The 25,742-nt window shown below is 47.7% G+C and overlaps 1 protein-coding gene across 7 annotated transcripts in view; it reads left to right on the top strand.

The window, feature by feature from the left end:
• Positions 1-25,742, top strand: part of OPCML (opioid binding protein/cell adhesion molecule like) — a 334,176-nt gene that overhangs the window by 239,551 nt on the left and 68,883 nt on the right. For all 7 annotated transcript variants that reach the window (XM_054005489.1, XM_054005487.1, XM_054005488.1 and 4 more), the window contains exon 3: positions 6,296-6,421. In XM_054005489.1, the coding sequence (XP_053861464.1) occupies positions 6,296-6,421 (126 nt within the window). The remainder of the gene's footprint in view (positions 1-6,295; positions 6,422-25,742) is intronic.

Here is a 25,742-nt window from a genome sequence, read left to right as displayed (position 1 = left end):
TGGCGAGGCAGGAACCTTTAATAACATTTTAGTCTGCTGTCTTGGTGCTTAATGCCATAGCATTTTAAGCACGTTTTTTGGCTCAACTGCTTCCCGAAGTGGTTTTTAACAATATTTTAGCAGCCTAAGCTGTCTCAGGCGGCTAAGAAACACTTGTTGCTGGAAATAATGTTTTCCTTGGTAACATCTCTGCATCATTGTGACATGTTTAAACGTTAAAAAATTGTTTTGTATGTAGCTTGTTTTTAAATTGGAGCCAAAGCATAAATTTTGGATGGGGGGAGCTTGGCCAGGGTGAGGTTTTGTGTGTATGTGGGGTTTGTTTTTCTTTTTTGCCTGAGTAAGTGGTGTGAAATATTCCAGGTGAAGCATCCAATGACATTGCAGTCTGGAGTGCTGGGAAGCAGCATTTTTTAACATGCTTTAATTGCTTTTTGCCGGGGCCAGGGATATTTATGGGTTAGGAGATTGCCAAGTTATTTATTAGATGGAGTATCTGGGGATAGACTAATATAAATCACTTAGGCTGGTATTGAATATACCAGACACTCAGTAATTTAAAAAGCTTTAATAAAAATGCTAAAATATGAGACTTGTCTTTAGCTGTAATGAGACTCAGTTATCATGTTTTTATCAGCAATTTTCAGCCCTTTTTTTTTGCACAGAGCTGGAAAATGTGGACTTGACCCCCTCCCTGTATCTGGCATTTCACAGCATCTGGCCCCAGCCTTTGATCTTGCAGGCATAACTGGTAGCACTTAGACATCTTGATTTATGGGTGCAAAATCAGAAGCTGTTCCTGAAAGTCACACTCACACGGGGAGCTCTAGGTCTGGCCATCGGGCCTCCAGGGCCAGTCGGGGGCATCTAGCTCTGCAGGGAGCTTCTCTACATACCAGTAGTCTACGTCTCTCTTTCTGCGTATTCTAAGCTGGAAGGAAGTTTCACCACACGCCCATGCAGCCTGCTTTAGCCATGCGACATGAGGACAGAGCTTCTACCTGTAACTACTATCTCAGCCATTTTATTTTCTACTTCAGAGAGCTTCCTGTTTTTACAAACCCAAACTATCCATTCTAGGGCAGATGTTGCCTTTTTATTACCCACCCAAGTTGTCTTCAGCCCCACACCCATGGGTGTTTCCCTGCGTGATTGGGCTACCCTGGTGAGTCATAGAATAAGCACACCTACTTTCTGCTCTGATTTCATCCCACACGGAGATTTGGGTGCCCATGCCTTTCTCATATAAATTAAAGGCAAAAATACTTCTGCTCTCCTTCCCCCCCATTAGATCTTTCCCAACTGGTCCTATGACTAACGCTGCTGACCTTTGGTAACTAGGGAATGGCTCAATGCCTCTAGGCTTGATTGGGATTCTCACATCCCTGCCACGCCAGCTCTGCTCACACCTGTCTGCTGGTGGCAAGAAATCACCATTCCAGCCTGCAGAATAGGAGCTGGGGGTGGGGGGAGAGGGATGGTGATGGGGTGAAGAGAAGGCAGAGGAGCAAGGAGGCTGCAGGACACACGAGCTGGAAGGAATCGCAGAGGGATAATAGGGTAGGGGAAGGAGAGAGAAAGAAGTAGCAGCAGGAAAGCGAGGGTCAAGACTGAAGAAAGAAGGAGGAGCTGGTACTAAAGCAAAGGGGCAAGGGGGAGTTAGTGAGACAGTCGAACAAGCAGATGCTAATAGGATAGGAGTGAGGTGGTGAGGCCAGGCCTTAGCTGGTAACAGGGTCTTTCATCTCTAGGTCAGTGGTTCAGATCCAGCCCGGGTTAATGGCCAGAAGTGCCTGCTCTGTATGAAATTAATTTGCCATCCTTGGCCCATTTCTGAGTGTGCATGTCAGAAAAGCACCACTGTGACAGGACCTGGCCAGCAGGCTCAGCAGAGGCTAAAACGGGAGCAGACCAGAGAGACTCCCGTTAGGGTGGGAGGATGTGGGGGGAGAGGATTTCCCGTCTCCGGAGCCATCAAGCCAGTACCTTGCCCAATAGACACTGGGATGAGAGCCAAGGGAGATGCCAGGGGAAGGATGGGCAAGAAGTAACCTCTTGTTCTTCAGTGTTTAATAGACTCTATGCCTTGTGCACATTAAGACTAGGGAAACTGTGAATAAGGCTATAAATAAACGTGCCAGGAGATGCTCTGGAAACGATCATTATAAACCACCAGAGCAAAGCGCGAGTAGTTTGTGATGTCATCAGCCTCATGGCATGTATTTATATCCCTGTAATTCATAATCATTTGTTCTAATTCCCTATCATCTCTCGCCACAAAATACAACACAGGGGCGAGACGCAATCATAAATAGAACAGGCTCTGAGCTGACATGACATGATATAAAGCAGCAGGGTTCTGGGTGCTGCTGCCCAAGGCCCGGGATTTAGCTGTGCGCTGCATAATGCAGACCTCTCAGCAGACTCGCCACCTCAAAGGAGTCTAGCTTCCCTAGGAGTTAGGTGTAACCAAGCTCAGGGCCCCACTGTGCTAGGAGCGGTACATATTCAAGAGACAGTCCCTGCCCGGAAGAACATACCATGCGAGGGCTTACACATCGCCTCCTCCGTGCAGGATGGATCACAGTTACCTGTGCTTAAAAGGAAGTTTATCTTCCATGTATGGCTGTGTAATCCCGGATAACCTTCTTCATTTAAATATAAACCACCAAACTATTCAGTCATGCCGCACTCCTTATACAGTGCCTTTAACAGACTCCAGTCCTGTCCTGGCAGAGACCATCCATCCTCTCCTTGAACTAGCGTCTTCCTTCCCTGCTTTATGGTGGGAGGGAAAGACACCAAGGACATAATCACTTCCATAGCAACCAGCTGTGAAGGCGCAAACAGGAGCTTATGATTTCAGGTGGGGAATAAACAGCAGAGACACAGATGAATCCTTGAAGAACACGTTTTCACGCCAGTGTCCTTTGTAATAAAGAGCCAGCGGAGAGAAATACAGAATATTTAGGATGGAGAGGGCTGAATAATTTCCTCATTGGATGTTTTTCAGCTTGCCATGAGATGTCAGCCATCCTTTAAATCTGCCAGGCTTTATATCGCCAGCAGCAGAGTGGGGAGTGAAAACGAAATATCTTTCCCCGGGTGATTTCAGGGCATCGTGAACAGCTTTTAATTCTTCCTGCTCCCAGCAGTTGAGAGGGGAGAGTCAGAATTGAGCCTCCACATGGCTGGAGATCTTCCCTCCAACCACCCACTGCTTTGCAGCACTACAGAATGAAGCTTTCTTAAATGAACATTTTGAATAACCTGCCTGGTTAGCTAGGTGCTTGCCTTCATTGCTGTAGTGTCTGAGGGGCCCACAAACTTAAAGGAAGTTATCCTCACCAACTCCCTATGGGCAGAGCTATAAGGGCAGACTGAGGCTCAGAGAGAGAGAGCGTTGCCATCCCTTGAAATGTTACCGAGTCTCAGCATATTTGGTGTTATTCTTACAGCCCCAACTCCTGGAGCCAAGGGATTATGGTGGGGAATCTCAAACAGAAAACCTAGTCTTCGTGGGTGTGAAGAAAAGCTTGAAATGTGGGCACCCGAAAGGCTCAGAACCCCCCCCCACACACCCCCACCCCACCCCCACACACACATATACACTCTCTCTCTCAAAATAATGCTTCAGCTTTCTCATCTGTACAACTCTTGCCTTTTTGAACATTTGGGATTCACAAAACAGGTTTAAGGCCCCAGTGGCCTTTACGTCTGGAGGCCTCCATCTTTGGCTGCCCAAATTAGGTCCTAATTTTCACATGCAGTGGTTCTCAGCAAGGGGTATGCGGAGGTCTTCCAGCTCGCACAGGCTGGTCCTTGGAGCTGTGGGTTCTTAGCACCTTTGGGCCCTTCAGGTTTGGGCATAAAACATCAGGAGTCCCTTCTAAAAAGTTTGGCCTGAGTGACTTGCCCAGGGTCAGCCAGGGCGTGTATGGCTGAGCTGGAAACCGAATTCAGTGCCCACTCCAGCTCCCTGGTTCCTTTTCTGGCCAATCTCTTGTATGTTTGTTTGTTTGGATTGTTAATTAATAACCTCACCAAAATGTCTAGGCACTCCTGACTCCACATGTAGATAGCAACTTATCCCTAGAACTAAACCAGTTACTACCGTGAAGCCTTGTCTACTTAAGGACTTCCCTCCCATCTAACCACGGTCTAGCTGGGAGCACCCCTTCCCAGCAATATGGAAAGGACAGGAAGGTCCTGACCCCTCTTTCAGCAGCCTCACTAACCCCCACATTGAGAAACTCTGCCCTTCAGAATTTTTTTTTACTCCACACAACTATCAAGCCCCATTTTCTGCAGCTATTTCTTTGATAACTGCCATAGTGGGGATTGAACCAGGGACCTTGTGAGTATAAAGCATGAGCTGCTACAGCTTGAGCCACAGAGCCAGCATTGTAAGACTTGACCGCCCTCTTCCTTAAATGAAGAGGGCTCAGCATTGGGCCTCTCTGGGGTGATGTTTTGGATGTTGTTTCTTTAAGAGGCATGGGAAACAGAAATTAGGCTTGCTGATGAGAGAAGAGGGTCTGGAAGCAGGAGAGCTTTGAAGTGTGGGTGCCTGGCTGCTATGTTTGCTGGGTGAGACGTGAGTTTGTCATTAGGTGTATAACATCATTGCAAGCCTCTTAGAGAGCCAGGTAGCAATGAATAAACAAATGGCTTTGATGGGCTCAAATCATGAAGGGATGGGGATAATCCCTGCATGACCTCAGGCCTGGGCTGTGGGAAGGGGTCTTCTGGGATGGTCTCCACAACCTTAGGACTTGTGGTGGTGCTGCAGCCCTGGACTCCCAGCCAGGGGCGTGGCACTGAATCCAGGAGCAGGCAGGCTGCAAAGCAGACAGGGTCTGAATTACCAGGGCAAGAATGGAGTCACATGGCTATTTAAAGTAACCGCTGCTGAAAGGGATTTGAGTGCTTTGTCTCTGTGAGTAGCTGAGCGAGGGGGAGGAGGATGGGGGGCTCTGGGAGGGGAGAGGGTCATATCTGAAAAGACCATCTCAGGCTTTCCATTTTCAGGTGGGTAGGGCGGGGAATTGTGCTACTCCCAAGCACTCATTCTATGGCAGGGAGGGTAGCAGGTGGCTGAGGTCCTGGACTGTGTCCCAAATCAAATCAGCAGGGCGTGGTTTGGAAAAAAAACAAAAAACTCTTCCCACTCTGTGAATGGACAGAGCCACGTCAGTAACTGCCTATACATGGATCAGGATTTAAAAAGCAAGTCAGCAAATTTAAAAAGCCTACAGACCTGGGTTACAAACCCACAGCAAACAGACAAGGATCATAAGCAGCAAGAACAGCACCCTCGAGCAAATGGACTGAGCATTAAAAAAAACCAAAACAAAACCCAAATCATAATTAGGAAAGGGGGGGCAGGGAAAATCTTGTCTTCCATTCCATCTCTTTCCCCTTTCTTAAAACACCATCTGCAGACTGTAAATCTTGCAGGGCACAAGCCTGTTTTCCCACCTGTCTGCAAAGCACCCAGAGCACTCGTGGGTCCTATGTACCACCCGAAGGCAGTAACTGTAGCCAGCATCGTAAGGGCCTGATCCACAGTCAATAGAAATTCCACTGACTTCAATGGGCTTTAGATCAGGCCCTAAAAGTGTCCAGGGGTTATATTCCCTGGGCCAAGCTGTGAAATCTCGTTCTGTGGTGACGAGATCAGGAGGTTTGTTTCAGGTTCATCTCTGATCACTATAAAATGTGCTTTATGTGATGAACCCAGACAGGTTTCATTTGCTTACGCTAATCCCTCGATGCTCTACTGAGGAACGTTTGGGAACAGCGGCATGTTTTTGTTGTAGTAAGTTGACCGCTCTGTGCTATTCAAACTTTGCAAGAAGAGCGGGTATTTCAAACTGTGGGGTGTGTAAACCAGCTGGATGCAAATGGCCAGGCTCCTAGAGCGTTCAACATGTCTCTTTTAGAAACAAGGGGTACTTGGAAAGTAGGTGGGTTCCCTTCTGGGTGGTGGGATATGTCAGTGCTTTTAAACAAGCCTTGGACTGTGGAATGAGGCTGCAGCTCCTGAGTGGGCCTTTGAACAGCTGGTATTGCATTGACACTTCAGTAGAGACTTCCCAAGTGTAGTAGGGGAAGCATTAGGAATGTGGTTTACTCCAAACTCTCTGAGCCTGCATAATTCAGCCCTGAGACGCTTCAGATGTGCTGTACCAGAGTGGAAGGCTTGAGATTGCCAAAGCATTAAGGATGAGCCTTGGATCAGACACAGTTCTCATGAATTTCTCCTCATTCTCTCTCTCTCTTTTCTTTCTAGTTCCTCCCCAGATTATAAACATCTCCTCAGACATCACGGTGAACGAAGGGAGCAGCGTAACTCTCATGTGCCTGGCCTTTGGGAGACCAGAGCCTACGGTGACATGGAGGCACCTGTCTGGAAAAGGTAAGAGGATGCTTTGAGATGGGCACTGGGACTTCAGGCATCTGCGATGGTTCTGAACAGATACACTAAAATACAGTAGGGGATTAGCCACAGGAGGGATTGCTCAGTTTTTCTTCCTGTGTATTTCTCTCTCTATGCCCCTTTGCCCTTAATCCTTGGTTCCTGATAGTGTTCCTGGAATTGTAGTGATGGAATGGCACCAGGAGAGCAGGAGTCAGGATTCATAGGATCTTTGTGGGGTTCTGCCTGATTTGCTGGGTGGCCTTGGGCAAGTTACTTAACTCCTCTGTGCCTCAGTTTCCCATGTGTAAAATGGCCATCATGGTACTTGCGTGGGACCAGTTACTTAACCTCACCGTGCCGCAGGGACACTGCAAGGCGTAAGTGATTAATGTTTGTAAAAAATCTTTGAGGTCTGTGGGTGAAAGAGGCTAAATAAACACAGAGTCATAACTATTTAGTTTCCTGGGTGAGGCTTCCATGCTCCTGCTTAGCAAGGGGGAGGGATTGGCTCCCAGAATGGGCTGAGGGACAAGGAATTATTATTCATAACAATAATTCGTTGCATATTGCTAGCCCCTTCTGTCCCAGCATCCCAAAGCATTTTATAGACACTAATGAATGAAGCCCCTCTATCCCCCGGAGACACAGGGTCAGTGCCATGTCTACAAAGGGGGAAATTGAGGCACGGTGCAGGGGGACCGGCTGGGGGTGGGGTGGGGGAGGGAGCAGGCGGGAGAGAGAGAGAAGGGGATGGCCAGGGCTACAGCAGGGGCGCTGCCACGCGGCCCCTCCCGCTGTGCCGCCTCCTGCCGCCTGCTGCGAGGGCTCCGCTCCGGTCGGCAGGGAGGGAAGGAAGAGGACTGCCCTGCAGGGCGCTCTGGTTCTCTGCGCCGCCGCCCCCTACAGGCTGGTGCCTGGAGCCGGCCTTGCTGTTGTGGGTCTGCTCCCCAACAGAACTGGTCATGGCAAACACAAGCCTCCCCTCTTGGCCTTGCAGGCCCTGCTGTCACAGTCCAACCCCTGATCCCTCCGAGCATCTCCCTGGACTGTCCAGCCCCTGGTCCTCTGGACACTTGCAGTATTCATTGATCCGCTGCTTCCAAAGAAAGAGCACAGCCCAGCTTACCAGTTCCACATTAGATCACTGCTCTGCTTAAATCGCGGCACGTAGATTAGTTTATAGTGACAGCAAGTATAAAATGATTTAACAAAGCACAGAGATTCAAATTGTAGCAAGTAGAAGTCTTGGAAACAAACGGTTACAAAATCAAATCATAACACGCACTCTAGAGCCTAGATTTAATTAACCAGATACACTCCTGTCGAGTACAGAATTGCTCTTCCCAAAGTCCCTGCAGTGCTTTACAGCCAGGCTGGCTGTGAGCCTTCTTTCATGAGACATGAATATGGTCAGTTTGCTTCCTAGGTGAAAGATTCCGTGTGTCGCTTTGCACGCCAAGATATACCAGACCTATCCTTTGTCCTTTTCATAAACAGGTAACCTCTCCCTCCACTGTTTGTTTCTTCCAGTACAATTCCTTTCTCGTAGATTTTACAATCTCTCAATTTGCACTTGGCTCAGTATGCAAATAGGTAAACGATACACAAGTGGCCAGACAGGGAGATTGGTGTCAGTTACTTCCTGCCTGACAGGAACATCTCCAAGGCACGTCACCTCCTCGCAAGCTGCCGTAACCCCACGGCTTGAAGAACATAATTTTCGATATAGGTACATAACTCCTTAAACATGAGCTGTACATACATTTTGCATTGATTATGATGAGTGGGAAACTGACTCTCAACAGAGACCTCCCATACCACCCTTCAGTGGGCTATTATGCCAGTATCTGACCCAGGGATCCTTGTACAACCTTATGCACCCTGTTTCCTCTGCCAGTTGGCACCCAGAGGCTCTTGGTCACAACCACCAATGTGAACATTGAGAATGCTCCACCACAGTCATGAATGCATGTGCACATGTGTAAGTTGATATGCACGCGCGCGCGCGCACACACACACACACAGACATGTTCTCCAATTCCTCCTTTTGATGCATCGGGGAGTTAAAAATACAAGCAATCATGGGCAATCAACACATCATGTTGCTTTTCTATCTTTGACATGGCCTGGCAGCTGCATCCACTTTACTGTGAATCATGAAGCATAATTTTTTAACTACGGTTCACACCACTAGACGCGCCGTGTCTTAGCACAGCAGGAAACCTAAGTAAAAGGACATTGCCACTTTAGAACTCATGGAAGTAAAGGGCTAATAGCGCTGATTGGAGGTGATGTATAGAGTGAATAGGAGCTGTACAACCTGCATCCACCCAGCTCTGCCGAAGTATCTAAAACAGTCGTGACCTGCAGCTCAAACCCTGCTACCCCGGCCCTATGCCCCATCCACCTCAGCAGCTGCATCTCATTTCTTAACCTGGAGCGTAATTCTGATTTCTCACCAGACTCCTGAAATGGCAGCTGTCAGGCAGTGACTGATGGGGTGGCTTTGCGTCATGTGTTTGACTGCAGTATTTAAACCCAGCACGCTAATTTTCGCTATGTCTACGCTGGCAACTGAATGAAAAACCTTTTGTCTTTCAGAGGTGTTAACACCCCCGGGAAGACAAAAGTTTGGCCATGCCAGTGTGAACAGCGCGTTGTTGGCAGCTGACAACGCAAACGCCACTCGTTGGGGGTAGATGTTTTTTCTCGGCAGGAGAACCGATAAACAGCGGCTACACTGCGCGACTTTTAGCGGCACGGCTATGGTGACACAGCCATGTCACTAAAAGCGGTGTAGTGTAGACATAGCCTTTCACTCCTAACTAAGCTTGGGTCCTAGATCTCTCTGGGCAGGATACAAATTACTCTTGTGCTGAGACTTAGGAGATCTGAGTTCAAGTACCTCCTCTTCTCCCTGTGTGACTTTAGGTAATTCACGTCACTGCTCTCTGCCTGTTTCCCCATTTGTAAAATAGGAATTCTAATATTTCCATTCTTCTAACCTTTGTCTTCTCTATTTAGACTGTAGAGTCTTCAGTGCAGGGGCTATCTCTGTACAGCATCTAGCAAAACAAAACCCTGGTCTTGGTTGGAAGCTCTAGCTGCTATTGTAATACAAATAATCATCATCATAATTGCCGTCAGTGGTATTTGCTCAGATCCTGCAGCAGGAGAATAGGACCCCTACTTATCAATCCCCATCTCCAGAGAGGAAAGGGGGATAGTTCATGGGTTAATTGACCTGTTCTGCTCTTCTTCCTCAGAGTACTGTGTCTTTCAGGCCAGAATGCGAGCCGGTGGATCTGAAGCATTTGGAGTCACAAATGCATTTGATATTGATGCCTGCCTTTGGGTATCCAGTAGCCTTTAAGAGGAGGTGAATGCCTCCTTTCCAAGTGAATGCTGCTAATGGCAACATTGTCTCACTTTCAAACAAAGGCCATGGCCCAAGGTCAGGAAGCCCAAAGGACCTGATTCTGATCCCATGCACACTAGTGTAAATTGGGAGTAACTCCATTGACCTCAATGGAATGGTGCCAGGGTGACACTGATCTAAGAGGAGAATCAAGCCTGGCTCTGTTTTCAGCGGTTCTGAGCACGACCTGGGCTACGTCGGCCAGCTTTAGCAGCCTCATGGGGGCAGCGTGGGTGGATTTTAGAAAGGGCTGAATCAGATTTAGTATTGCATTTACATAAGCTAGTCAGTTCTATCAACTCGGCCGATCTTATGTTTCCGGATTAAGCTGATCACTTCAGGGGTAAGGAAAAGATTTCCTCTTCTTTATCCCCAGCGTTGTGTAATTGGCCAGGTATCTATAGAGTGGGGTGGAGCAGCAACCTTGTTTTAAAACACTGGGTCCTGACCACTGCTGGAGCCTTGGTATTGAACTAGATGGACCAGCAATGCACTGACTCCTGAGTTTACATTATCTGCTTTATTTGTATTCACGGATGTCTCACAGTTGTAACAAAGTGCTTTCTGTATAGCTACGCGGGAAGGAGGGATAACAAGGTGTGTGGAGGCCCAGCCGCGTGCATGAATCTATATGGCTAAATCCATCCCTTTCCACTGCTCTGAAAACTCGGTAGTAGCAATACGACTGATACAGTTCTTAGATGTGCTATGTCTGTAAAGCCAAATTCTGGCCTTGGTTATACACCCCAATGGCTTCCTTAGGGATGTATTGGAGGGGAGTTTGGCCCAATGTCTGTTTAGTGGTTTTAGCTATTTAAGTAGATTTAGTTCTCAGAAACGATACTAGAGTGATGGCCCTGGAGACAAAAGTTCCCTGTTTATCTAAAGAGCATCAGCAGTGTAGTATGGTGTTCCCCATGACATCCTGCCAATGTATCTCAGCCCTTCCCTGGCAGAACTCCCCTATGGGTGAGAGAGGAATACAGCCTCCATGTCCCATTCAGGGCTGGTCACACTGCTGTGACCGTCAACAAGGGGCTGTAAGAGCCAATGTTTTTTCTGCTGTAGACCAAGAACTGGACTGATTCCCTCAGACCCCCAAACGTTCATCAGGGGACAGCTGCAGGAACGATCCAGTCTCTTAGAGGTGAAAGCCTCTGTCTCCTGTTACCGGTAGTACAAGTAGAATTCATTTCTTACCAGTATTCTGCACCAGCTAAAGGGGGTAGGGGGGAGAGCCCTGTCCTCTGGCGGGGCTGTGTTCAGACCCCAGACAGCAGACGCTAGATGCAGCTGCATGGAAGGGCTGGGAGCAGGGCTGAGGATGGTACAGCTGTGCTGGAGGAGCTGCCGGCATGGGATCGCCTGGCAGCCCCACATTCTGCTCCTCCTGTGTCTTTCCAGTACAGTGTACCGGCTCTAAATATCTTACCAGTACAGCGTACCGGCTCTAAATATCTTACTGGTACGGTGTACCAGACCACACCGTCCTACTTACCCCACTGCCTCTTACTGAACCATGGAGCTGGCATAATTCTTGCCCTCCTTGTTGAGAACAAAGCAGGTGAAAATATTTACCTCTAAGGCACCTGATTTACTGTGCACTGCAGACAAAGGCCTCTCTGCCACTGATGGGACCTGCCAAAGCCATACGTCCATCTGCTACTGACCAGCGGCCCAGTCAGTTTGTGCTGGCAGTAACACTCGCTTCTGTTCACTCCTGGCTCTCCTGCAATGCTGCTCTAAATCTCCTAGCTCAATTCAGTCATCTCTGCTGTGCCTCATGGCAGCCCTGCACCTGCTCCCCAGCTTGCTTTGCATCGAGACCAACCTCCTTTTAGCTCTTCCCTCCTAAAATGTCAGGCCAGATCTTAAAGACATGTGCCTTAAGCACACAGCCATGCAGTATCTATTCCAAGCAACGGCAGGATCCTCTTTCTCTTGGCTCTACTTTATTTCAGTATTCAGGGCTCCTGCTTAGCATAATAGGTTTGCTCTTTCATCTCATCACTCTGTTACTGATCATCGTAAATCACCTGCTTCTCCTCAGAGACAGTATCCTACCAGACCCTACTTTAGCATGTCTCACCTTTATGTATTCCCCAGTAGCCAGTGGAGAATATACTGCCAAAGATCTGGTACTTGTTACTTAAACTGCCAGGCAGATCTGGAAGTTTGGGGGCCAACGGGATTGAATAAGAAGTGAGAGTCAATGCAAAATATGGCCCTTAACCAGTAATATAGTTTTCAAGCTTATAGGCCCATCCATGTCTCCCATACTCTTTCAAAATTAGCCATCCAGCCACGGTACATATGTGCACAGCATAGGTGGAATTATGGGAATAATGCTTGCCACGTAAATGAATCATGTACCAGACCATGTATGACAAACATATCAGAAACACACATAGTACATATACCATAACTGTCAGGACTACATTTTTACAGTATGTGTATTGGTAGATATGTTACATGAATTGTACACGTGTGTTGGCATGCTTGCTTTATGTACTTTGGAACATTTGTTACATGCATTTTGGTATACATGTCGTACAGTAAATTCCTCACCAGTGTAAATCTAAAGTAACTAATAGTGTTATTTACCTGATATATACTAGAGGTAAACTGGTGTTAATTGAGAGAAGAATTTAATGTATGACACACATGCCAACATACACAGAACATGCATGCAAAGGCATGTAACATATCTACCGACATATGTACAGCATAAACACACAACAAAACATTGGTAATGTATAGCAAAATGTGTATTAGATATGTAACGAACCATTACTGTCTGCACTAAAACATAATCAGTGCAAAACACAATACATGTAACAAGTGCGGATGTATAACACACAAACCAATTTCTCTCTGCAACCAGTGAAGAAAGACATCTTTACAAATGCTTGAAATCCCCAGTATGTATTTAGTTGATCCTAAATACATATTTATATAAGCCTGAAGATCTTTTTGAAGGCATCTTGGCTTCTGGTAAATGCTTTAACTCACTTTTTATAGACCGTACATGGAAAGATTTAAAAAAAACCAAAACAATAAAAACCCCAGGGACTTAAATACAGCATTGAAGTCATGACACAAAGGGAAAAATGCTGAGGATATTCCAGGGTCAGACTGACCATCTATGCTCAACTCAGCTGATATCGTTATCTTTTTGTTTTTTGTTTTTATTGCTTTGATTTTTTTTAACTCCATGTCTTTTGTCCATTTCTGTCCCAGCCTTTAAACACAGAGGCCTTCATTTTCTCAAGGGCCTAGTGATCTTACATGTCTCCGGTTTTGGGTGTCCAGCTCCAGGGACCTGATTTTCAGAGAATGCTGAGCACCTTGCCCTCTGAGAATCAGGCCCTTTAAAAATCTCTCAAGTTGAAAATCCCAAAATTAAGGCCTCAGAAATCACGAGGCACTTTTGAAAATGCCAGCGAGGGTGGCTTTTTTTTTCCCTTTTACTTAATTTTTTAATTTGTTTTGAGACCAATGGAAATCTAGCTGCATGCAAATGTTTCTTCCAAAGTATTTCTGTCTCCCTTCCCCCTCCCCTCTTTCAACTACTGAATGTCCATTCATAGGCACCAGGTCAGGAAAGCCTGTAAGCACAAGGTTAATTTTAAGCACATGCTCAAGTCCTTTTGAATTCAATAGGAGCACGTGCTCAAAGTGAAGAATGCACTTAAGTGATTTCTTGAGTAGGGAGGCTTTTCTGAATTAGGGCCATAGAGAGGAAGGATGGTCCAATGGTTAGAGTCTTCATTTGGGACATGAGAGAACAGGGTTTAATTGCATACTCTGCTGCAGATTTCTTGTGTGAGCTTCTTGTGTGGAGGTAGGGCAAGAGGCGTAGTGCTTAATCCGCAGCAAGGGAGAATTCGGTCAGATATCAGGAAAAACTTTCTTACTATAAGGATAGTTAAGCACTGGAATAGGCTTTCAAGTGTGGTGGTGAAATCCCCATCACTGGAGGTTTTTAAAAACAGGTTGGTCAAACACCTTTTCAGGGGTGTTTACTTGGTCCTGCCTCAGTGAGCGGGTTGGACTTGATAACCTTGCGAGGTCCCTTCCAGCCCTACACTTCTATGATCTTATGACCTTAGACAAGTCACTTAGCCTGTCCGTGCCTCAGTTTCCCATTTGTACAATGGGAATCAAAGCACTACCCTGCCTTACAGGGGTACTGACAGAGCTACGTTAAAGACTGGGAGCTGCTCTGCTCAGATACTAAGATAATGGGGGACATAAAAGAACCTTAGTAAAATACTTCTGGGATGAAAATGCTCTTGTTAAAGCAATCACAGGTATCTAGACTGTCATAACCAGGATCCTTCTTCTGCTGGAGAGGTGAAGGCTTATCGAGGCTGGAGGCCCCTTTGAAGGCATCTTAATTATTACTCACACTTCTCATCAAGGGGGAGCACAGCATGTCTCTTAGTGTGATAGCTGGAGACAGGTATTTGGTCTCAGATTGCATGTGGAGCCTGATCCCGCAAAGTGCTGTGCATCCTTAACTCCCATCCGCGTGGCTGGGAATTGTGAGCTCTCAGTCGCTGGCAGGAACCGAGCTGATCTTTCCGAATTCCCTTTGATCCAATGCTCTCAGGAGATGCTGGCTTATCCCGGGTTTCGGACAGGTAGTAAATATCCCGAGAAGAGCTGTGCTCAGTCTTTCTTCGGCATGTGTACTTCTGCTCACTGATGGGCCTGGAAAATGCAGAAGCAGTCAAAAAATGATGCTTTATTGAAACTTGATAAATCCAAGGATCTCTCCAAACGTTAATGAATTCACACTCACAGCCCCTCTCAGGAGGGAGAGAAATATCATATAACAGATGGGGGAATGAGGCTTATATAGAGTGACTCACCCAAAAGCACACAGGAGGCCACTGGCAGACAACCCAGGAGCCGTGACGCCCACTGTTCTGCTCTGCTACTGTAACTATGTGTCAGGGAGAGAACTGGCTTTTTCCCCATGTTTCATGCCCTTCCGTCTCTCTGCAGTCGGAGACCACACCTGCTCCTATTTATATTACACAGTGTCACTCTTTTTGTTTCCTTCCTGCGGGCGGGGAGGGAAAGAGAAGTACAATTGGCATGTGCTGGTGGGATCTGTAGCTTCCGAAGGCATCAGGCATTGAGACAGCTAGCAGATCTTTGTAACGTTGCTGCGTCTTCACTCGACAGTTAGGGTCTGCTCCTGAACAGGCAGCTGCTGACCCCTCGCCTCCGCACTGACAATTTTTTGAGCCTTCAGTTCTCATTGACTTGACAGGCTGATTGCACTAATTCAATTTGGGCTTGGTCCTGGGAGGGAAAAACGTTTCCGTTTTTCCTGCCCAGCGTTTCCGTTACACCTTAGTCCTGACCCAAAGCCACTGAACTTTGCTGATGCATCTTATCTGAGCTACAGCACCCTCTGCCATTGTATCCCTAGCCCCCCGCCCCCACTCGGTTACTGATGCACCCCACACCCCATCAGCAGCTGGACACAAACTATGCTCTGGCAAAGCTTTTCAGGCATGCCCTTCAGTCCCCCTGCTCTTTCAGTACCTGGTCCCCATACAGCTCTGCCAGTGGGGATCAATCCCAGATTACACTGCCCCGTTCCTAATCCCCCCACATACCGTCGCTCGGTTCAGGTGACCGCACTGGTACAGAAAGCACCCACTCTGCTTCCTTCTGCTTTGGTAGCCCTGGGATTTTCCTGATCCAATCTTGTGCAGCAGCAGTAGCTTTCTACTTGCTGTTTTAATATCTAATCAGCCAGTAATAAATATGGTGGAGCCCCACCAAAGTAATCGCATTTGTGACCTGAACCAGGTACAATTGCAAATGACTAACGAGAGACATCTAATATATTGACCTGCTGTGTCATCTAGTCTTGTCGCCTCCTCTGTTTCTTTTGCCTTCCTATCTCCAAGGCGCTCTGTTTCCCCATCCAAAGACCTGTTTAGAGGCTAATTAATCCCCCGAGAGTGTGGCTGAGGTGGCTTAGATGAGAAATCAAGGTTATTCATATCTTGCTCAGTAAAACAGTTATGGGCAAGCAAGCTGTTCCTTGCACGTTTTTTGCAAAGCAAATTTATGTTCGCTAACTTTGCTTCTCGTTGTAAATGAGAAGTGTAGGAAGGTCTAGCAATGCGCTTTTTACCAGATGGGCACCCATATGTTTCCCCTCGCTGCATGCATCCGTTTTAGCTTTGGCATGCACATATGCCTGTATTTTTGCAACTTAACAATATTAAAACTAATTCCATTTATGCTCCTTTTGAGTTGCTTGATTGAGTCGTAAATTCTTTGGAATATCTTCCTTGGGAGGCCCTTTTTATTCCCCTCCCCAAAGCCAAGAGAGCACTGAGCAATCTGCTCTCAGCTTAGGAGCTGGACTCGGTGCATTCACACAGTCTTGGAATGAAGCGCTACAGGGAGCAGCCTTTACTTTCTGGAATTATGACCCATCTCCAGGGAGGAGAATGCCCCTTTCTTGTGAACTGTTCTGGGACTAAACACAGTCTGGCCCTAAAGCAGGAGAAGTTGTGAACACCCAGGACAGACAGAGAATTTTGTTATGGAAGGCACCGGTATGTGGCACTGTTGTGCAGTCTTCCAAATTCTTTTTTCTTGGGGTGCAAGCAAGTTTTGACTCCTGGGGAGATGTGCTATTTGTGTTGTGCTTCTTTTGGATTAAGCAAGGTTGTGTGTAGAGGTAGATTAAGGAGAGAGGGAGCTGTGTGAGTTTGCTCTGTGCCTTGGTCTCTGACTGGAGTCAGTGCGTGAGGCAGAGTTGCTCTCTGGGCATTGGTAGTGAGCTGAGATTACTGAAAGAAAAGATTGCCCTGCATGCTGTTTGACCATCTTAGTTCAGGACTGGTGTACGGGTGTAACTCAGTTGCACTCCGTGTATACCCAAACTCCACTTCACTGATTTCTCCTCCTCCTAAAAGGTCTGCTTGCAAGGACCCGGACTTCTACTACCTCTTGGCAAAGGGCGACGTGTGTCTCAGAAGAATGGGCAACAGAACAAAAGAATCTCAGATCCTGATGCTGCAGTGAGCTCTGCATGGTCAGACATCTTGCATCCAGGTGGGGCTCACAGCAGGATCTGGGCCTTACGGAGTGGAACCACGGCCAAACTGAGAGTCAGCTGGAGAAATTATCAAGTTAATACAACTAGGGGGAAAATAATCCAGACCACAGACACTGAGTGGAAGGGAGGTACCCGGTGAAGGTTCATGGCTGAAAGAGACTCAGGGCCTGTCTACATAAGGGAAGTTCATATTGATGCAGCGACGCTGATGCAAAACTCAAATGCAACTGCAGTGCCCCAGTGGACAACGAATCTCACACCAGTGCAGTGTTGCTCTGTGCAGGCCCCGTTTTACACCAGTGCAGCTCATCTACATTAGGGGTTTGTACCAAAGTAGCTACCTTGAAGCAAATTTCTAATGAAGACAGGCCCTCGGCAGTGACAGTGGGCAGCCAACGAAGCACGAGCTGGTGATGTAGAACAGCAGCCCAAAATAGGAGCATCGGTAGAGCTGTGATCTGCATGCGCAAAGGCACCAAACCAGGGAGCAGAGTGAGAATGCTCCCTCTCTCCCCTGCCCTGGTGTGATGATCACAACCGCGACATTGCTTTCAGCCTGGAAAGAGTTCAGATAAAGCAACACAAAGATCAGGGGGCTGGCAGGAGTGATTCCCATAGAGATAGCAAAAGTTAATCGCCAATGGAGGGCCTCGCTCTCCCCATCCGTGCACTGGTCCTCCTTGCTCACACTTGTGCAACGTGGGTGTAGCAGGCCATCCAGTCAGGAGGATGGTAGCAATTTACACTTATTTTGCACAGGTATAAATAATGACACCAAGAGCCGGGCAGTAGGGAATCAGGCCTGGGCGGGAATGTCCATATACAAATAGGGTGACCAGATGTCCCGATTTTATAGGGACAGTCCTGATTTTTGGGACTTTTTCTTATATAGACTCCTATTACCCCCCACCCTCATCCCGATTTTTTACATTTGCTGTCTGGTCACCTTAGTATACAAATAGCTGACGGGTATAAGCACAGATTGGTTAGCGTAGCTCATGGGGGTGTCGTGGGGGGGAATGAGATGAAATTTTAAAAAAAAGAAAAATTAGACTGAATATGAAGACTCTGTCTTGACAGCTATGGCCTGTGGGCAGCACGGGCTGTGTGATTGTGGGGCTAAATATCCCATCCCCTAAGAGGGGGAGCTGTTAACAGGCTGTTTCCCCTCCCCTGCCCTCAACAGAACACACAGACCCTGACATAGGGCCCCATTCAGAAAAGCTTAGATCCCATTGACTTTAGTGGGACCTCCAGTCTTGGACGAGGCTGTACTTGGGCGGCTAGCCCATGCTGCCGCCACAGCTTCGCTGTGATGTTTAGCACGCTAGCTCAAGCACAGCTAGCATGTGTCTGGCTACTTGAACAGGGAATCGCACCTCCCAGCTGCAGTGTAAACCTACCCTTGCAGCTGAGAACATGCTTAAAGGCTTTGTTGAATTGGGGCCTTCATCCCCAATCTCCCCCATCATCCCAGGTGGTAACTCGAAAGCAGAACCCCCCACCTTAAACTTCATCCATGAACTGGTGTGCCCTTAGGAGATCCCTCCCGTGTCCTAGCACTCCCTTGCTAGGCTGGTTGTAGCTAAGTGGATCCACCTTCAGCATGACTCAGGAACAGTTCTCTTTAATCACAGGGCAAGAGATTCAGCATCCAGGCTGACTTAACAGAACAGCTCTGCATACCTGCACAGGGTCTTAGTGCCTCTTGCATCCGCACAGGGAATGTTTGATCACCTTCTCCCAGGGCCTTCCCTTGAGTAATTTATATGGTGCGTGGGGCAGGGAATGAGTCAGCACGTCCGTAACGGTCACGGTCACCCCCGCCCGTGGACCGTCTTGTGGCATTAAATAGTTCCTCTGCAACTGATGACTACACGGTCGCCACGCTAATTGGACCCTTCTCTCCGTGCTGAGCTTAGAGGAGGGAAAGGGATGGAAAGTAAAAAAAACAAAAACAAAAACAAAAAAACCCAAGACAAACAGCCGTTAGCAGTGAGGATTTTAATTGGAGTGGCACACTCTGCCTGGCTAGTTGGACCTAGCCGGCTCTAAGGCGGGGTCCCTCTCCAATCTGGGATCCAGGCTGCTGGGTTGGGGGAGGAACCGGGCTCATTAAGTAGAAAATCCTTGATTGTTGCTTTGTGTCTGGGCCGCACAGCCAGAGGCATCCCTCATGCATCCGGCGCACCAGCAGGGACGGGGTGGGCGAGGTGGATGTGTTTCATCCCTCTGTATCTAATGCCGAGAGCCCCGGGGTCCTCTCTCTCCACTCTGCTCCCCTTTAGCAAAGGGACTGTCATTAGTCAAATGAAGGGTGATCATTAAGGCTCTCTCCTGCTCTTCACTGGCATGACTTATTAGTGAGTTCCAGACCTCCGGCAGGGCCTGTGTGGTGGGTTGTGGTTTTTTAATGACTCTCTGGGTTATTTTGCTTCTTAAGCGAAGCGTTTGGATTATGAAATAGCCCATGTCTCCTTAATCTCTCTCTCTATTCCGAAGCCTCTCCTCCTACCTCCCCTTCCCTTCACCTCCCTTCTTAGCCTGGGTTTTTATCACCCTGCTCTATCAAACTAATATTCCTTCTCCGCCTCCTTTCCCCGCACTGTGTTTGCATGTGTGTGCTTCTCCCTGAACAGTTTGGGTCAGATACGACGCAGCCGGATGGCAACAATTATGAGTGATTAAACCCCGCTGAGATGTAGATTGATGGGTTTTTTGTTTTTTTTTAATATCTATATTTATATATAAACTTTTTCTTCCCTTGAGAAGTAAAATTCCTACACGGTTGTCACAGACACCCCCATGACACCTCTGTCAATGCTCTCAAGGGTGTTGGCTTCCCAAGTCAAAGGGGATTTGGTTGTAGTCTGCGTCGTAGGGTGTGCCTGCCCTGTAACGCCCTCTGCTGAGTTCGTATGGAGCTGCAAGTATTCCTTGCCTCAGTTTCCCTTCTCAGGAAGCCAGTAATTGTGCTTCAGGCACTCTTGACACTTGATTCAACAATACCCTTTCTAGGGCTTGTTTATGACAAACCTCTTTTAAAAAGGGCCATAACAAAAAGTCTCAAATAAGCAAAAGGTGCTTCTGGTTTTCAGGATTCGTCTAAGCTCTGCTCCCAGTCCCCTCAGGGTTCTCGGTCAGTCTCTCGCCTCATGGCAGGATCCCTAACTCTCCTCCTGGAGCTGGGTAGCACCTTCTCTGTCAGCCCCCATCTTCTCCATATGCCAGGAGTCCCAGCGCACCTCCTGGAGCTAGCTAATTCAAACCGTGACTATCCCTCTCATGTCCCCAGCTCGCCTCCTGGAGCCGAGTGGCACTTTTTCTCCCTAAATTGGCCCCACTTAGCCCTCAAGCTCAGAGGGCTTGGCAGCTTTCTACTGGGGTCTGTTCCTGGCTAACTCAGAGCCCTGCCTTCTTACTCCTTTCTATGTCTGCTGCATCTGCCCTGCTGGGTAGGAGGAGGCCAACATTTATGCTGGCCCCTTCTCCCAGCTGATTTCTTATTGACTGGGTGAAAGGGGAGCCCTGCCCCACCATCTCTGCAAGGCTCCAGGTCCCGGGCCCTTAAACACAGAGAAACAGGCCCTCCTAAGTGCTATTTTTTCCCAGGATCCCTTTTCTCCCTCCCCTTGTCTCCTCGGGCTTGGTGTATCAGACCACCCCAAACTCTTAAAGAGCCACGCTAGGTGACGGGGTGGACTGACAAGTAGGCAGTATTGCTTAAGGGGTAGACTCCCCCATGTCTGGTTACTCCCTATTCCCTTCATCCCCTCCAAAACCATCCAGCTCAGCTCAGCCACTCACTATAACGTCCTTCACAGTCGGGAAGAAACCACACTCTGTGGTAATGACTGTTCACAAACAATAAAAGGATATTCAGATGGAGCTAAGGTTGAGAGCACGTATCAGTAATGTAAGGATATAAAACATTAAAGGGATGTAGTAATTATCCCATAACCATAAACCCAGGACATTCAGAATTAAGGTTACACTTAAAATTAATTGCAGCATGTTAAGGTAAGAAATAGGCAGTGAAGGCACCCAAACAACCTTAACTCTGCCCTATAGTGATGCTAGGCAGTAATCATGTGAATTTCATTAAGGCCTTTTGTTGTTTGTGCCGTCTAATTAGGTGAAACTACATTTTTAGATACGCATTTGATTTTTTCTTTTCTTTTCATACTTCTGCTCATGGTTTCATTAATATAAAAGCTGTTTTGCTGAGGTGGCTGGACAGAGAGAGACCTGTGGGTCTCTCTCGATTTCTAGTGCTCAGAATGAGCAAACACAACATGCGCTGCCTATTATCACCGCTTCAGAACTTGCTAAGTCCTGGCCTAGGCTAATCAAGGGACTGATGGCTACACCACGCCCACCTGATTCCCTGTCTGGGCCCTTTATTTCTCCAGAATGCTTTCCTAGTTCCCGTGCAGTCCTCTGCAGTGGGGTGGGCAGAGTAACGTGGGCACCCAAGGAAGAACAGGTGTCCTCCTCACAGGCCAATTGGAGCGAGGGGTCCTGCTGTTCACATATAAAACTGTCATGTCTGATAATAAGCCTGCACTGGGGCAGAGCTCTTGGATCCGCTACAGCCTCCGTTATTGGTCAACACTGGGAATTGGCCTCATACGTGGGTTACATTACGTAGTGGGCTCCCTAGGTCGAGGGGGGTTGACTTCAGGCGCAAAGGTTCTACCGCTCCAGGATTCTGCTGACTCGGCAATTCTTGCACGCTAGGTGTTGCTGTCACCGGGTGAAATCTCTCCAGATCAGAACCAGAACTGCAAAACAGGCCCCTCCCCTGCTGAGCATCCAATCCGGAACTAAACCCACAGGAGCAGGTTTGGATCCAGCAACCGGAAACCGACCTGACTAAAATTAGGGTGACCAGATGTCCCGATTTTATAGGGACAGTCCCGATTTTTGGGTCTTTTTCTTATATAGGTTCCTATTACCCCCACCCCCATCCTGATTTTTCACATTTGCTGTCTGGTCACCCTAACTAAAATGCCAAGGAGCCTGGAACAGAAATTCTGGTTATATGTGAACCTGCCCCATTAAAGCCATTGAGCGAAAGTGGGGGGCAGGATTAATTCCTTACTTGCTTATTCATTGACTGCCAGATAGGGCTAACAGCAAGAGAGGGCACCAGTTCCCCACAAGAGCATCCTGTTGGATATTTGTCACTTTTCCTTCCTGTCCATGTTGATTATTGAGGGCGGTAATTATTTGGTGGGGAGGGGGAGCTGGGGAAGATAGAGGGAGAAATTGACAGTCGCCCGGGGTTACCATCTATAAATCGGAATTTTCCCAAGCCTGGTTATGAGGCAGGCATTGAAAGCCATGGCTGCATCCTAGCCTGACGTCTCCACGACAGCCTGTGCTTTCTGCAAGCAGCTTCGCTCCCAGCTAAGAGAAGGGCTTGCACATTAGCCTCAATTCCCCTACATTTCTGAAATGTTACTGGCTCCCTGAAACAAGGCGGTTTGCATTTCACTGCTGCAATTACCCTTCACCATCTCCCAACCACCCTCACATTTAAATAAAACTCTCATTTCACTTAACAATGGAAGGACTTAAGACATTTGCATATTAAGTGCAAGTCACTCAGCTCCGAGATCTAATTAAAAACCTCTAAATTCCCCCCCCCTTTTCATTTTTTCCCTTCCCCTCCCCTGAGCTGCTGACATTATTGTAACTGTATTCGGTGTCCCCATTCTGTCAGCGCCTGTGCTGTGAGAAAGGCAGAAAGGGCAAGTGGGCGAGCCAGAGCCAAGGAGAGCGGGAAACGGGAAAGGAACTAGGGGGAGAGGATAAGGAATGAGGGGCTGGAGGTAGGAACTGGGGAGAAAGGAGAGATGAGGAAAAGACTCGGGTGAGGGAGTAAAAAGAAAGGACCTGTTCCACCATGCAGTGGGAATCATTCCACTGACTTCGCGGGGCTTTCGAACAAACCCGGAGTGAGCAGAAAAGAGACTATTTTCCTAGATCCCAAGGCTAGAAGGGACCGTTGTGGTCATCTAGTCTGACCTCCCACCGTAGAACGTCCTCAAAATTATTCCTAGAGCAGATGGGTTAGAAAAAAACACCCAATTTTGGTTTAAAAAATTGTCATTGAGGGAGAATCCGCCACTACTCTAGATAAGTTGTGTCAGTGGTTCAGGAGAGCATGAGCTCCAGAACCAAACATTGGAGTCCTCACTTAGGCAGAGCTGCCATTGGACTCAATTACAGTCCATGGGAGTTTTGCCTAAGGCGTGCCAGATTTGGCAGCGTTTGTGTTCACCTGTGTGTATTGGCAGTGCCGGATTGCCAATTTGGCACAGTAGGGACGTACCTAGGAGGGTTCTAGGGGCATCTAAAAGTTTTAAAGTGGGTTAAAAGTTAGAAAGTGAACACATACAGCTCCCCTGTGGGCGGACGGTTTCCTGGCATGGGATGGTGGCAGCCCTGCCATGTGGCGGCTGGAGCAGGGTGAGTGTCCGAGTCAGCCCGCCTGGGGGTGCTGTGAGCCGTGGCCGGGTGGGGTGGGGCGGCTGATGAAGATGCTGGGAGCATCCCAGCCCTTTCCCAATCTTGGCCACCCTGCTGCCTCCATCCCATGCCAGGGCGGAAGAGAGAGGGGCATGGCCAGTGCCCCATTCACTAGCATGGGCAGAGCTGGAGTGGGGCTGCCACGCTGGGCTGTGGGAGGGATGGAAGACACCCAGGGAGAGGTACAGTCTCCTCCTTGCACCTTGCCTGGGGTGGGTGGGCTGCACCCTGGCTTGGGCTGGGAGCACCGTGTGTGGTGAAGGGTCTTGTGCCTTCCCGGGGAGGCTATGTTTATATTTCTTTTCATTTCATTTTTTACGGAAAACACGGTCAGCTGCAGACGCGGGGGTGCTGAAGACTAAGGGCGCATAAGGTGTGAATCCAGCTTCATGTATTGGCCTGAGATTTCAGAGATGGCAGGAGATGGATTTGCAGTCGCTCCCCCTCTCTTGATTGGAGGGATGTAATAGCAAAGGGAGGTACAAGGTGTGCATCACCAAATCCCTCACCTTTCTCTTGGACGCAATCACCGGTTCCGTGTGCATGCCTCACTGATTTTGCATGCTTATGGTAGCTGCACGTGGAGGTTTTTCACACACATGCCTATTGTAGCTTCCTGAGGGGCGGGGAACCTGTCCCCCAGAAATGTGCTGATTAGGAGATTCCTCCCTTTGATTCCCCCGAAGCAGAATTCAACTGCAGAAAAATGTCCCTTTTGCCCAACTTGTGTTTATTTCCTTCCCTCCCTCCATCCCAAGCCCCCTTTGTCAACCAGCCTCCTGTAACGCTTCTGTGTTTAACAGGGACATCCTGAACCCCCATCTTCTTAAGTTTATTTATACGTAGGTGTGCCCCGCAGCGTACACAGAAATTGACTTCAAAGGGATTTCTCTGTAATGGTTTTGTTAACTTCAGGATCCCGCCAATAGCAAGATATTTTTTTTTCACCTCATTAGAGCTTTTCTGGTACAATGAATATGAAATTAATTAAAACCTTCCACCTAGTGGTTTATTATTTCCACCTCTAACAGAAACCCACATATCAAAAACCGTATTTATGGAGAGAATCTGCTAGTTGTGGAAATAATGTATAGTGTGAAAGGACACTATGATGCACTTGCAATCAAACGAAGTCAGGAACAAATGTGTTTTTCGAAAGGCACAGTTTGGCAGGGAGTGAGGAGTGTTTTAAAAAAGCATGGGGGTGAGTAGTGGGTACCCCCCCCACACACACATTTTTATTAATTACTTTGTTACTGTTGTTAATTTCTAGTGCAGTAGTGACTGGTAGCTCCAACTGAGAACAGAGCTCTATTGTGGTAGATGCTATACAGAGACCTAATAGTCAATGCCCAAATGAGTTTATAATCTAAATAGGCAAGGAAAACAAGGACTGGGAGAGATGACGTGACTCACCCAAAGTCATTTATCAAGTCAAACTGTAGGTAGATATTGTTGAAACAGTGAAATAAAATAAATTAGAAAAGCTCTTATGAACAGAAATGCTTTTATGTTCTTTGTTTTGTTTTTTATTTTTAATTTCAGTGAAAATAGACTTTTATCCAGGTTTATATATTCCCAATCCCGTGTTCTGCAACCCACGTGTTTCCGCATAGTGAAATGCTAGCATAAGACCCATTTATCATGTCATTTCCACTGTAAGCCCTCTTGCGAGGTTTCCTCGGTGGGATTTAGGAGGTGTGCAGACCCTCCGCACAGGGGTGAAATTCACCCATTTGCAAGTAAGTGCCCAGGAGTGAAATTGACTCGAAGCAAAAGTGAAAGTGGCTGGTTTCCTCTCTTTTTCCATAAGGAGGGAAATGCAAAAATTAAACAATATTCATGGGGTGGGGAAATTATTTGTTAAGATTCATTCTGCTTTTATACCGGAAGGTGTTGTCATCCAGCCTTGCACTCCTGATGCACTCAAATCTCTCAGTGAAGCTAATGGCAGAGAGTGGTTTGCGGAAGTGGGCCCAGTTATCAGAGTACCCTTTTCAGCACACCGAGCAAAACATAGGATATGTTTCCACTGGAGCGGGAGGGGTAATTTCCAGTTTAGGTAGACATACCTGCGCTAGTATCGATCAAGTTAGCATGCTAAAACTAGCAGTGTTATCCATGGCAGCATGAGCAGCCGATAAAGCTAGCCACCCAAGTACAATCCCATCTGAAACTCTAGGCATGTGCTCGGGCAGCTAGCCCATCCCACCGCTTGTGCAGCTACATTACGCTGCTAGTTCTGGCGTGTTAGCTCCATCAGA

Source organism: Malaclemys terrapin, chromosome 15 (genome assembly GCF_027887155.1).
Source record: "Malaclemys terrapin pileata isolate rMalTer1 chromosome 15, rMalTer1.hap1, whole genome shotgun sequence".
Classification (NCBI taxonomy): Eukaryota; Metazoa; Chordata; order Testudines; family Emydidae; genus Malaclemys; species Malaclemys terrapin.
Note: the sequence above shows the minus strand (reverse complement) of the source record. Positions and strands in the feature narration are given on the sequence as shown.